We start from the raw sequence: 13,144 nt of genomic DNA, 5'->3' as shown, positions 1-13,144 counted from the left end.
TGGTCTGATTGGATAACAGAAATTACGTGATAATCTGCACGTGTAGAGTATTTGTGGAATATTTAAGTATTAATTAAGAAATTATTTTAATTTAGTATAAGTTTATAGTATATAAAACCTTAACTTCATTAGCTTTTTCAACAGTTCCATGCATTAAATGCTTCAAATACCTATACTACTGATTTTTGTAAAAGCAGATTTCCTAGTTCCCTGCTACCGTGCAAGCCACCATTTGTGGAAAATCCAATACAATTTTTACGATGTACACCACTGTATTTTCCTGATTAATCAAGACAAGTAAATCAAGCAGTCATATAAAATTGGAATTTAAAACCTCTTTTTTTATTATAGAAATATAGTGTGTTTATGTTTAGTAATATATCTTGCCCGCTTGCCTGTCATTATGTAAAACTCTCCGTGGTGGAGATAAAATATATGCTTGCACAGTTGCATAATAACTTGTATTGTTACCTATTAATCAACTTAATTTAAACAAATATTCAAAATCATACAGAAAAAAATAATGAAAACGCGAATTTTTATTTTAACGATATTTTACACGTTATTTCTGTGCTGATGAAAAACTATTAGACAAAAAAATGTTAAACTATTTGTGGAAGGGGGTATATTATATGACACCATATCCTCGTCAACCTCCTCCCTTTATACTGCATAATAATAGGTATGTTAATTATTGATTCCTTGAATTTATGTATATTATTTTCATAATAATGTTACCGTTACCCACGCTTTTTTTCAAAAAAGGTAGTATAGATAGTAATATTTATGGACGTCTATACATATAAAGAGTAGAATTATAAAGAGTCATGGAGATGAGTATTGTGACGTCATGATTTTGAATGATTGGAGGTGTTGCGCTTAAAAATAAACCGTATAATATAACAATATATTATAAAGTGTTGTAATGTTTTATAAGAACGTCAATACGTCATTACTCATAATAAAAGGCCACTCAAAAAAAAATATATATATTTTCAACAGTAAGTGTAATATGAGTACCTAATTTAATAATGTGTCAATTTTATGAATAAATAATATCATTTTCACGATGAAGGAAACAAGAATTAATGCAGTATATAATATTGAAATATTGAATAGTCACCACTCACCAAAAGGTATAATTCAGATTCGTAAGAATTCCAAAAAATAGTGTTATTATTTTTATCAATTTTAAAAAATGCAATAGTTATGTGAAAGGGATAGTACCTAGCTACGTATCACCTTAGCCCCATATCTTCCAAACCCAGTATCATGGTCTATATTTTTAGTACACACAATTAAATAATTCAAAATAAGGTACTTATTCAAATTTTTATTTAATACATTAACATTTTCAAAAAAAAAATTTACCAAATAATTTATAGTAGGATTGTAGGGATTAGAGAACCCTCTTTTTCTGGTGAAAACAGAGGTTTGAATCTCTCCACAGGTCCATTAATAGAACATAAAAATAACAAGAATTTGGAAATATAGTCTTTAAATAAGTCTATTTAAAAATTCCGAGAATCCAATTTTGAAAAACTAGATTATTTAAGAAAAAATGGGTGAGCAATGAGCATGCTTTCTGAATCACTCTGTATAATATGATTATTATGTACAGTTGATTACTCTTTACTAATTCGCTATTTTTTTTTTTTTGTAGGTTTTCCTACTGCAGCCGTTGCCGTATTTTTATTTATTTTTAAAGTTTTAAACTCATTAGGTTTGTACGATGTACAGAATGACTCTAATAACATAAAATATTCATTTTTAAGATTTCGATAATTCAACTTTTTTTCTGTATCTTATTATTTACACACTGACACACTCAATGCCACAGATAATTGCTAGTAGAACAGGAAAATACATCAAACCTTCATAATTCATATACATTATTAACAAGTTCATGAAACTCCCACAATTACCTACACGGGGAAAACTATATGTTCAACAATTTAAATAACGTAAAGTAAAGAGTCTAATAACAAAATTATAAGAAAGTCAATCCAATAATACCAATGATATAATTAATACAAATCAAATAAAAACGGCAATTAATACAATAATTAGTGAACTTGATGATAATGTGCGTATTAATAAAATTATAAAAAGTCAATACGGCTAAACTTAATACCTATCTTATCCACAATCCATATGTAACGCTGACGTTAACTGTGTTTCTAAAATATATACCTACTATTTTGTATTTAATTAATTAAATCGTTTTTTTTATTTCTAAGAGTATTTTACTTTAAAAGAATTTATAATATCAATGAACTCGGTATACTTACCTGCAGATACGAATATGCGATAGCTTATATAGCTCAGTTGGTATACGTATCAGCTATTATTAATATTATTTATTGTAATTATTTAATTGTAATTGTTTTAGCTAAAATAATTAAATAAAAATATGATAACATAATATAATTTAATATAATATGGCTGTGAAATATTTGTATTTAATACAATTCCACGGGGGAGTTACAAAATATAGCAATACAATTAGTACAGCTACATAATAAAACAATTATTTATTCCTCTTTATTCATTATTTTTTAATGTGACAATTATTATACTAAATATCTAAATTTTACGTATGTCATTAATAATAATAATAAAAATAATAATAATAATAAAGAATGTGTTAGGAACAGAACAGAAATTTATTTGATTATTAAGCATACAATTACCTTGGTATATTTTACTATTTAGTATTTATACTATTAAGAAGATAGAAGAAAAAAAATCAAAAAATGTATACATTTTATACTGAAAAATTACAAACTTTTGTATCACTTATATTTTTAAGAAAATTTGGAATAAGTGATTGTAGTTAGTAATTACACGATGATGATTTATCTATCTTGTAATTGATAAATCAGATGATTCAGAAAAGGTAAAAATATTGATCTTTCTAATATTGTTCCGGAGAATCAGCTGGAATATTGTTACGTGCAGTTTGTCGACCATCAGTTCTTGGTACTTCAATAATTCCTTCTAACATAGACTTCTGAATTAGAAAATATTTGTTTAAACTCATCGCCCCATTTTCTCGAATTTCTTTTCATATTTTACATACACCTGTTACTCACTGATAATAATATGACAAATTAATATTAACTTTTTATAGATAACGACCTAAAGTTAAAGAAAAAAACTTCTCAATCACATGTAAGCTGTGATAAAAACTGAACTATTAATGGAATTTGAAAGCTGAAAAGCTGTACTTGATGTTTCTATATTTGAACACTCTTCTAATTTTTTTAAAGTATGATAAATAGCTTTAAATAAATCTTTAAATCGAATAAACTTTCATGTCGATCTAACTATCGCGTTTCACACATTTGTTATTAGTTTTTTTCGACTTTTTGGGACATATTCATTATTAATACATCCAATCTGTGTTTTTGTTCTTTGTGATGAAGTCCTAAAAAATGTTATTGCTGAAGATACAGATTAGCAATTCAATAGGAATTTTTGGTGACCGATCGAATACGGAAAATATGAAAAGAATGATAAGATTTTTGTCAAATGTGAGTTTTACAGGTACATTATATACATCGCAATGATACAGTTCTCACACGTTCGTAGTTCTCAGTACCTAATCACCTCAATTAGTCAACTATAGTCTATAATACTATATATTAACATGTATTTCATACCCGACTAATAAACAAAGAAAAATAGTCAACAGCTAGTAATAAAAATATATTATAATAATAGGTGTATAATTTAACGTAATTTTCAAAACTATTATTTGGGGGGGGGGGGTACATTTTAATCAATTAATATTAATTATTATCACCTATATATTGTTTTATTTATATTAAGTAGGTACCTTCTTAAAATTGGAAATTTATTTTTAAAGAAGTTGAAAATACTGAAATACTTATAACTTGCTTTAAAATTAAAATACAAAAATATCCTACCCGGTGGGAGAAGGGAACTAAATAACATTCTTACCTTCAAATGTAATAATAGGTCAATTCACTATAATATTAAATATTGCCACACTATTTTAACAGGTACGACTGGTACGAGGATCGTTTACAAACGGATCCAAGGGAGTGGGTTGATATGACTATTGACTATATAATATGAGTACTTATTACTGAATATTGGATACTACCATAGTACCATTGTCCATTAATTATAAGTACTATTATCACTGTATTTACTTTATACGTTTTACCTATGCGGAACAAATGCAGTTTAGCTCCCAAGCGATTTTTGTGAGTTTCTTTTTCAAAATGTGTGTTTTACATGCTAATATAATGGTGTTTATTAAAAATTCGATCGAACAAAGTTAAAAAAATTTAAAGCTTCAATATCGTGTTTCAAGTTAAAAAAAAATTAATATTTTTTTGTAAATGTTGGTTTCATCCTTAATATTTTGGTGAAATTAGAAATAATCTAACTTTTATGTTATTATTGATAAATTAAAAAAAATCTGATTGTTGGTCGGGAGTACACAAAATCGTTAACTTTAAAAGGTCATCTTTATTGGTAATACACTAAGTCCGACCTATTAATCCTGATTGCAACATTGTTCTAAACTCGTTGAAATACGTAGGTTTACAAAAAAAATGCCAAAAAACACTTGGGATCTAAACTGCATAGTTCATTTAAGCCTTAATCCTAAGCTGGCTGCTACACAGTGTACGCCGTGTCGTGTGAGTATTCGAATTTTCAACTCGAAATTCAAATAGTCCAATGACATGATACGAAAACGAGAGCACCTACCAGATACCGGTTCCTGCAAACTAAAATTTGATAACATTTTATTACCTGTTATATACCAGGTATACTTTAAACGTAGAACATGTGAAACTACCTGTTAAGACCAATCACCGAAAGGTAAACAATTTGAATTGTTATTTGTTACAGCCTGCTATTGTTACTGGCATGTGCCTGTGTCTGATTGTCCAGTGCAATTTATTGTAGGCAAGGTGGATATATTATATATGTATATCCATCGTGATTGTAGAATGCAGATACACAATACAAATGGCGCGAAAATCGCCATACCTACTGATTATTGTGTTCTGATAATTTATTGTAATGATAAAATATTGAAATTAGCTATTATTAATAATAACCATTGTCCTATACTGTAGTTCTAAATTTCTAATGTTAGTATAATATTGTTATTCGTATTACGATGTTGTAAAATAATTTTGTTTTTTTATTATTATTTATACGTTTAATTTTTACTTTTTAATTATTAAAATTTTATGTTACCTTCAGGTTTTATTCATTAAGTGCGAATTTATTATACCTACATAATATCTCTACATACCTATTATGATGGCTAATGTAGTAGGTACATCATTGCAATAGTGCAATATTCAATTAATTAACACGGCTGATAGGTAATTAAAATTCCGTTATGAAATTACAGCCTGCAGGGCTAATTTAAGGTAACATTTACTATTTAGTGAACTGTATTTCTTGACTTCTTGTTGAGGTAATTTCATCTTAAGTTTATGTTACAGTGTTACATATTGCTGTTGTCATAATTTTGAACTTAAGATTTTTAACATATAAAGAGAACAATGAATAAAATGAATAATAATAACGATTATTTGAAGAAGAAAGATATAATTGTGATATTTGTTAATTTACTGGTGCTATCCTTAGTTTTATGTATTTATCATGTTGTTGATGATTTGAAAACTATGCTTTCAAACGAAAGATTATGCATACTCACAACATCTTCAAAGACTGATTTAACTGAAAGTGATACAAATGAAATTTATTTTGACTTTTCCAAATTGAAAAATTTAAATACTAGACACACTAGGTCGACCAAGTCTACAAAATGTAATTTTATATTTTTTACAAACATAGTTGTTGTTTTGATATTTTTAATTTAATTTTCTTATTTCTAGTTCAAAATATGTGCTTGTTCTACTTGGCTCAACCAAATATAGATTTTGAACAAAATGGTAGTTTGTACAATATCATACACTTTAATTTTGTAAATCTGTAATTTACTACGTTTACACCTTGGCAGGTCCTTGTCCGTAAAAATGTTTTGGGAATTTAACTTAATTAACTATATTTTTAATGATGGTTTAGTATGATTTATTTCAATGTGACAATGTGTTGTGTCAATAATTGTTGTTAAGTGTTTGGACTGATTTAGTGAGCCTGATTGACATCATACCCCGGTGTAAACGTAGTATTTGATGAATTTAAATTCAAATGCTGATCATCATTTTATGAACAGGTATCTTGGGGCCATGGATTTTGTCGAATAAAAGTTTACCAGTTGATTCGTATTCTCCTGTAAAATTAACTTCGAGAAGAACTTTGATAGAAATAGTTGACCCAGGACTTTATTTAGTTTACATACAGGTAATATATTTTCTTACTGGTACATTTTCCTTTGAAGAGTGCAACATTTGAATCAGGTGTCTTTTTCTTACTCATAAATATTATAATGTAGTAAGAACTTTAATAGGTACTAAAAGAATTTTGGTTGTGTGATAAAAATGGTATAATAATTAACCTACTATAAAAATTATTTTATTTTTATGAATGCTTCTCTGAAAATATTTTTAAAACAACTCCTTTGTCAAAATACAAACAAATTTCACAATTACATAATTTCATCTGTGTGATCACAATAGATAAGTGTTAAGAGACATTTTTACAAATAAACTGAAGTACCAAATTTTACTGTTGCACCCTTTCAGTAATTCATAGCATTTTTCAAAGATTTATTACCATGGTATATTTTAAAAGTTCAGAAAGCAGAGTGCTTATAGAAAAATAGTGTGAATTAGTTCTGTACTTAATGAGTTTTCTTTATTATTAGGTATATTATTTGTCATCTACTAAGAAGAACAGTTTTTCTATGACAAAAGTAACAGCTGATTTAAATGAAACACTGTCCGTGTGTAGTACAGTGGGTGTTTCTGGAACAGAAATCTCGTGTTTCACGTCCATTGTAGAGTATTTCCAACCAGGTGAATCAATTTTAATTAGACTTAGGGAAATGTCATCTGGTATAAACCTCAACCGTAAAGCTTCTCACACTTACCTCGGCTTCACTAAGATATTGTAATAATTTCATCTGTGTAAAATACTGTGATAAAAATTCCATTACTCTTTCACATTTTTTGATATATAATTTGATTTATATTTATATTGCTATATTAATTTTTTTAATAAACAGTATTATTTTAACGTTATTTAAATCATAATATTTTGTCATATTAAGGTTGCTTTTTATATTAATTTAATTATATTTTTAGGAATATATCCTTGTATACATTTGTTTCTATTTATATTTATATATAAATATTGTTAAAAAACATTTAAATATGCTTAAGCCATCTTAAGTTTATTTGGATTATAACAATACCGATGACAATCATCAAATAACTAGTTTATGTTATTATTTTAGTTTATATATATATATATATGTATATGTATATGTATATATGAATATTATGTAATATTTATTAAATATAGATGACGTATTGATTGAACTACTTATTTATTATTTTAATTTGCATATATCAGCAAAAACAAAGTTGGTAACTCTGAGACAGATTAGCACCATCTAAATGAATATAATTTAAGCTTATGTATACATATATATATATATATAATTATATTATGTTATAGGCATAATTTCCCATATTTTTAGTTAATGTTATGATCAAATTATAATATTAAAGATTCATCTATTAATCTTCGTTCTGTAAAAAGTTAACCATGCACTTATGACATTGTATTTGTAGAGGATGTTCTTGCATAAGTTGTAGTATACGCCGTGAAAAGTATCGACACAACGGAGCTTTGCTGCACAGTTCGTGGGATCCTTGAATGAATTTTGCTTCGCATTCTGATTGTTCGGATTCCTAACATTTGCAAAAATGTTATGATTATTATAAATCTAGAAATTGATTTTTAGGTGTTGCATTTTACTTACACAAGTACTGCAAACGCGGTAAAGCATGCACACGGGCAACATTAAGTCTCCAGCGGATCCTCCCAATTCTAGACAGTTCTGAGTTATTTGTAGAAGTTGAGTACATTCATTATGTTCAGCTAACAAAATATATGAATATGTTATATTATTTTTTTCATACTTGCATTAAGTCCAGTTGTTACCTTCTTTAGTTGACTCTGCTATATCCAATGAATTCATAGGTTGACTGTTGTTTTCTGCAGGCATAACAAAATCTGCTTTTTCATATTCTTTTTCTAAAAGAAAAATATAATGTGTATTACTATTTATTTTATGTCGTAATGCCATGTACAATTTTAATCAATTGATTTATTATTTGGTATTACTTGCCTTGCATCTCGTTATTTTCAGCTCTAAATTTTTCAATGTTGTATGCATCATTCAAACTTGCAAAAACATGATTTTTGACATTGTGTTTTTCTTCTGGATTGTTGGTACCGTGATTAGCTCCTGTGTATTTCAGTGCGTCTTCGATTAGTGCATCTTCCATCCACACTAATTTGTCATCTTTTAGATTGATAGTATTCATCTCTTCGTTTTCGTCACTTTCTTTCCCATAGGTAAGCATATATTGATTTAAAATGGGTTCGTCGGATGGTATATTATCGATCGATTTTTTCCTGAAAATTAAAACAAAAAATAGGTTTATGTTATTATAAGACGTATATTTATAACCAAGTCTTTAGCAACATACCTCCGATCGTATCCAAAATAATTATTCCAATCGATGGACTTCTTTGTCAATGCTATTTTGAGGTTGTTACCGTCCACTTCGGGTTTTGCTGTTTGATTTACACTATTGTTTATGGTTGTTGTGGTGTTGGCGCTTTTGTTTGATTCTGATCCTAGAAAAATATTATTAAGCTCGGCGGCCACTTTTGGGTCTGTGTGCGATTCATTTAACTCTATATTTTTCTTAGATCTCTTCATTAACCTCGGTTTGACCCATTTGCTTCGATATATTTTGTTGTTTCTTCTCATCTGATATCTGGGGATGAACAAATACTGCCTTTTCATCGGATTTCCCCTTTTATAATAAGGGTCATAAACATTTTGATATTCATCCGGTATGTTACGTTTTTCTTCTTGGGTTCTCAGAAAACTCTCCAGTTCATCGTCCGACATTCCTTGTATATTTGCTTCGATGAATTTGTCTATAAGCGTATTTAACGTGTACAAATAATCACCTTGATCTTCCATATTGTTTTTGTAATCTTGTTCTATGTTGGGATTAGTCTTGTATCGTTCGCGAAAAGCAGAAGGCGTCGCGTAACTATCATATTTCAGTTGCTGTAAGTTTTCGGGCATGTCAGAGCCTTCCCTTTCGCGGAATATCGACTTTTTACTCCACGGTTTTTGATTGTACTGAGGACTTTCATTTGCCAAATAGTTCAGAAACTTTTCAACCACTTCATCTTTGTAAATCTTATTGCTTGGTACTCGAGCTCCTTGTTCAAATATATTTTCTAAATTTCTTAAATTTTTTTGATAACCATAGCCAATATCTTCTGGTTGACCGTCATCTAAAATTTAAATTAAAAAAAAAAAAATTGTTAGACGTATTTTCGTGTTCCAATAATCTAATACCTTCTAAAAGCGTAAAATGTGGTCTCTATATTATATTAGATTAGAGCAAATAATATAGGTACGAGGTGTCCTGCTAAACTTTTTTTTCTATCGTAGTTTAGTAATAATATTGTAATCATTAAACTATATAAATTCTTATACTATTGTGTATTTGTATCGTGTAACGTTCATAATATTTGTAATCTTTGCAGTAGCGCGCTGGCCCGAACAAATTTTATCTACTTGTAAGTCGCAGGGGATACGTCATTATTATATTATATGATTCTATATGAGCTTTTATAGAAATTATAAATGTGTATAACTATTATGTTACTATATATATATATATATACACCTAGCTCATAAGCTGGCGCCAATAAGGCTCGACCACTCCCGGGGTGTGTTCACGGGGTTTCACGCCCAATAACCCGCTGACATTGTCCTCGCTATTCAACTTATAACTATTAGACATAATGTGTATAGGTACATTTAAAGGCGTATTTTCTCGCAAACATATACTTTACTAATTTTATATGTTTCTAGTATATTATATAGATGTGATGTGATGTGTTTGCACTGCAGCATAGTATAACCTGTAACTTTATATTAATATCATGTTTTTAAATTTTTTTTTTTATTTTGCCTTTAAAACGGTTGGATTATTTGTACCTTTCTCTATTTTTCAACTTGGTATAATTTTAATTTGAAGGCATGTAGCTATTTCACGAGTGAGAGGTCATAAATGTGAAACTATGGTAATGGTCGGCATTGTTATTTATGCACGTATAGAATAGGTATACCTATATCATATATAATATAGTGACTAGGTACACATAAATAATATGTACGTTTGAGCAATCTTATTTGCTAATGTTGGAATATATACGCTGAAAACTAGAATTATAAATAAGTATATCTATGTAGACGTCAGAATATATAGGATTTATTTTTTAATAAAGCATTAAATGCTTTTTTTTAATTAGTTTAATATTATACTCATCAAAGTGTAAACCTTGAATTAAATTAATATTCGTTTAATCGTGAAATACATTCTCACACACGCACACATTATATTATATATTATTAACGTAACTTTATATAAGTATGATCATTTTTTATTTAATGTTCAATAAACGTTCAATAGACGAGTGGGTTTGGCACCTAATAGGTTATTATGTAACTGCAGACTCGCATTGTTTGTGTACATCATAACATACAGTTGGTGCGCATATTTGACGGACTATATAGTCGTGTTTGTGAACTGTGCACTTTTCAAGACTTCTCTTATATTTACGTAAGCGTGGACAGGGGGAGGGGGAGACCGTGGAACTGGAAATTTAAATATCCGGGGAAAAAATTATACATTGTAAATTTATTATTAATAATATCGCACGAAAAACGTGTATTATATTACACCAAGTCGAAAGAAAGGATGGTCAAAAGCACAGGATGATTCGATTTTTGAAGTTGCTTTATAGTCGCACATAAATGTGTAACGAATATAGATATAGTATACATACACAATATATTTAAGTATTATAATATAATATATACAATGATTAAACATTATTTGAATCGCTGAGACTTTTTGTATTTCAGTGTACTCTATACATCGAACTTAACCTTTGAGCCTGCTTCAAATTAGTACCTATATTTTTGTCGGGCGTGTAGGAGGAATCCATAAACGGGTCTGTGTAGTGGATATAGTGCAACATTATCGACGATGTCTATATAGGCATAACTACCGGACATCGAATTTATAAATCGATATAAAACATATAAAATAATATAATTTACTTGGGCTATAAGTCGTCACTGCAATTTGAAGAAAAAAATGTTCCAAAAATAATTTATAGGCATACGTGTGTACTTAATAAAATGTATAAGTATGTACCTACATCTATGTGTGGTAAGTATCGTTGTCGGGCGTCAGCTATAAGTGTCGATCACATGGATTCAATTAACACTGTTGATTTTATAATAGACTATTATAATGCTTTTAATGCTAACACTAACAGATCTAAACCAAATGTTTACACTCCCGACTCTGCAATGATATAGGTAACTACATATTGTATATTGCCAATCAATTTTCAATTTAAAGGAATTGATCAAGTCTCGAGCGGTGGTGGGTGGGGAGGAGGGCGATTGGGATCCATCACTGCTCCCTCAAAACCACTGCAAAATACGTATTTTCTACGTATTTTTCTTTGTTATCTTAACACGCCGATACGCGTAATTTCTGTTGTATACGGGTTTCACTCAGCCCCTCCCCAAGTTCAATACAAATTTGGCCCCCAGATTCAAATCAACGATATGACTACAGTGCACTGGCAATCATCCACATAATAATATACAGAGTTTCGTTGTGTGACAAAAATGGCGCGAGGACCTCGGAAGAAAACCAACTCGATCCTCACCACTTTCGTCTCGCGAATCTCGGTAGACCCTGATTAGTTGCACTCTGCGTCACTATACTGCAGCGAGTCACCCGCTTATAATATATTGTATACGTATATTGCATAGCAAATCGGACCCCCCCCCCCCCTATAAAACGGAAATCTTCTTACAACCCGACCGTTTATTTCGGTCGTCCCCTATGTATTATGCGAGGAATAAAAACATTGCAGTCGGGGGTCCCGTTACAGATTCCGTTAACGGAGGTCTTGCCGTTTGATTAGCGTGGGGGGGGGGGGTACCAACCTGGATTCAAGTAGACCGCGGCCGGCACCCGCGGGGGCGTCGATCCTAATTTGTCCGAAATGGCTTCCAGCGCGGACCGCAGGCTGTCGTCGGTGCCCCGGACGCCCAGCACGGCCGCCGCGGCGGTGCACGCCATCACGTAAAAAGCGCGCACGGCGAACGTGGCCGGGACGCGCCCTCTCATCATTCGAGGACTTTGGCAGGATACGATGACACGGACGGTTTCGGTGAGCCGCGGATCGCCACCTGCACCACCACCGGGTGTGTGTAGCGTTTATAAGGCGGACGAGTGCGCGCGCGATCGAGCGGAAGATTTGCGTGTGGTCAGAAAACGAAAGGGGACGAAGACGATGGCGGCGCGACGACGACGACGACGACGACGGCGGCGGCTGTGGCGGTGACACGTTACAGGTGGTGGTTGCCAGGCAATGAGAGGGCTGCGCACGAAACGCGGAATGAATCAATAAAGTCTCCCCGGGCCCGAGGGGGGGATTTCCTCATGTGGTGCAAGTGCGCGTTGTTGCGTGGGTGGATTGGTTTTGGTGCGCGGGAGGTGGTGGGTGGCGTGTTTGTGTTGGGGGTCGGGGGTGACATGGGGGACGAGCGGCCGTCCGGCAGTTGGGTGTTAAATCTCATGTATAAATATACTACACGCATAAACCATAGGAGGGAACGCGCGTGTCCGTAATAATTATTATATCATTTAATATACGTTTCCATTATAATCTATTGAGACGTGTAATAATTATTTGATAATTATAATAATTCCAAAATGCGGTCCCCAAAAGCAGTTAAAAATAAATAATAAAACAGCATTTTATTTAAAGAGAAGGTCCTAAAATGTAAAAAAAAATGTAATACCTATACCACACGTCCACACTCTTTAAT

At 31.0% G+C, this 13,144-nt stretch overlaps 2 protein-coding genes across 3 annotated transcripts; one reads left to right on the top strand and one right to left on the bottom strand.

The window, feature by feature from the left end:
- The first annotated feature begins 4,935 nt into the window (after positions 1 to 4,935).
- LOC111041493 lies at positions 4,936 to 7,202 on the top strand. 2 transcript variants are annotated; one of them, XM_022325767.1, is made up of 6 exons: positions 4,936 to 5,135; positions 5,251 to 5,423; positions 5,499 to 5,826; positions 5,895 to 5,954; positions 6,236 to 6,363; positions 6,827 to 7,202. In XM_022325767.1, exons 3-6 carry the CDS (start codon positions 5,559 to 5,561, stop codon positions 7,073 to 7,075), a joined length of 705 nt encoding a protein of 234 aa, XP_022181459.1. In that variant the 5' UTR covers positions 4,936 to 5,135; positions 5,251 to 5,423; positions 5,499 to 5,558; the 3' UTR covers positions 7,076 to 7,202. The 2 variants fall into 2 exon arrangements, with proteins under 2 accessions (XP_022181459.1, XP_022181460.1); XM_022325768.1 differs by having other exon boundaries at positions 4,940 to 5,423; positions 5,895 to 5,951.
- Positions 7,203 to 7,333: 131 nt separating this feature from the next.
- On the bottom strand, positions 7,334 to 12,641 carry LOC111041492. Its single transcript, XM_022325766.1, has 6 exons — positions 12,257 to 12,641; positions 8,682 to 9,510; positions 8,318 to 8,607; positions 8,131 to 8,223; positions 7,949 to 8,067; positions 7,334 to 7,877 (listed from the first exon to the last, which is right to left on the bottom strand). The coding sequence occupies exons 1-6, from the start codon at positions 12,441 to 12,443 to the stop codon at positions 7,704 to 7,706; spliced, it is 1,692 nt and encodes a 563-aa protein (XP_022181458.1). The 5' UTR covers positions 12,444 to 12,641; the 3' UTR covers positions 7,334 to 7,703.
- Between the last annotated feature and the right edge of the window lie 503 nt (positions 12,642 to 13,144).

Source organism: Myzus persicae, unplaced genomic scaffold, assembly GCF_001856785.1.
Source record: "Myzus persicae strain clone G006 unplaced genomic scaffold, MPER_G0061.0, whole genome shotgun sequence".
Taxonomy (NCBI): Eukaryota; Metazoa; Arthropoda; class Insecta; order Hemiptera; family Aphididae; genus Myzus; species Myzus persicae.
The sequence above is the reverse complement of the archived record's forward strand: the minus strand, read 5'-3'. Positions and strand labels throughout refer to the sequence as shown.

What these genes read in the sequence shown, in the direction of transcription:
- LOC111041493 (XM_022325767.1), top strand. Translation starts at nt 5,559, where the DNA reads ATGAATAAAATGAATAATAATAACGATTATTTGAAGAAGAAAGATATA. An exon ending in GTCGACCAAGTCTACAAAAT is followed by an intron (nt 5,827 to 5,894) that starts GTAATTTTATAT and finishes TCTTATTTCTAG; the next exon opens with TTCAAAATATGTGCTTGTTC. An exon ending in AGATTTTGAACAAAATGGTA is followed by an intron (nt 5,955 to 6,235) that starts GTTTGTACAATA and finishes TTTTATGAACAG; the next exon opens with GTATCTTGGGGCCATGGATT.
- LOC111041492 (XM_022325766.1), bottom strand. Translation starts at nt 12,443, where the DNA reads ATGATGAGAGGGCGCGTCCCGGCCACGTTCGCCGTGCGCGCTTTTTAC. An exon ending in CGCGGTCTACTTGAATCCAG is followed by an intron (nt 9,511 to 12,256) that starts GTTGGTACCCCC and finishes TTTAAATTTTAG; the next exon opens with ATGACGGTCAACCAGAAGAT. An exon ending in TATTTTGGATACGATCGGAG is followed by an intron (nt 8,608 to 8,681) that starts GTATGTTGCTAA and finishes TTTAATTTTCAG; the next exon opens with GAAAAAATCGATCGATAATA.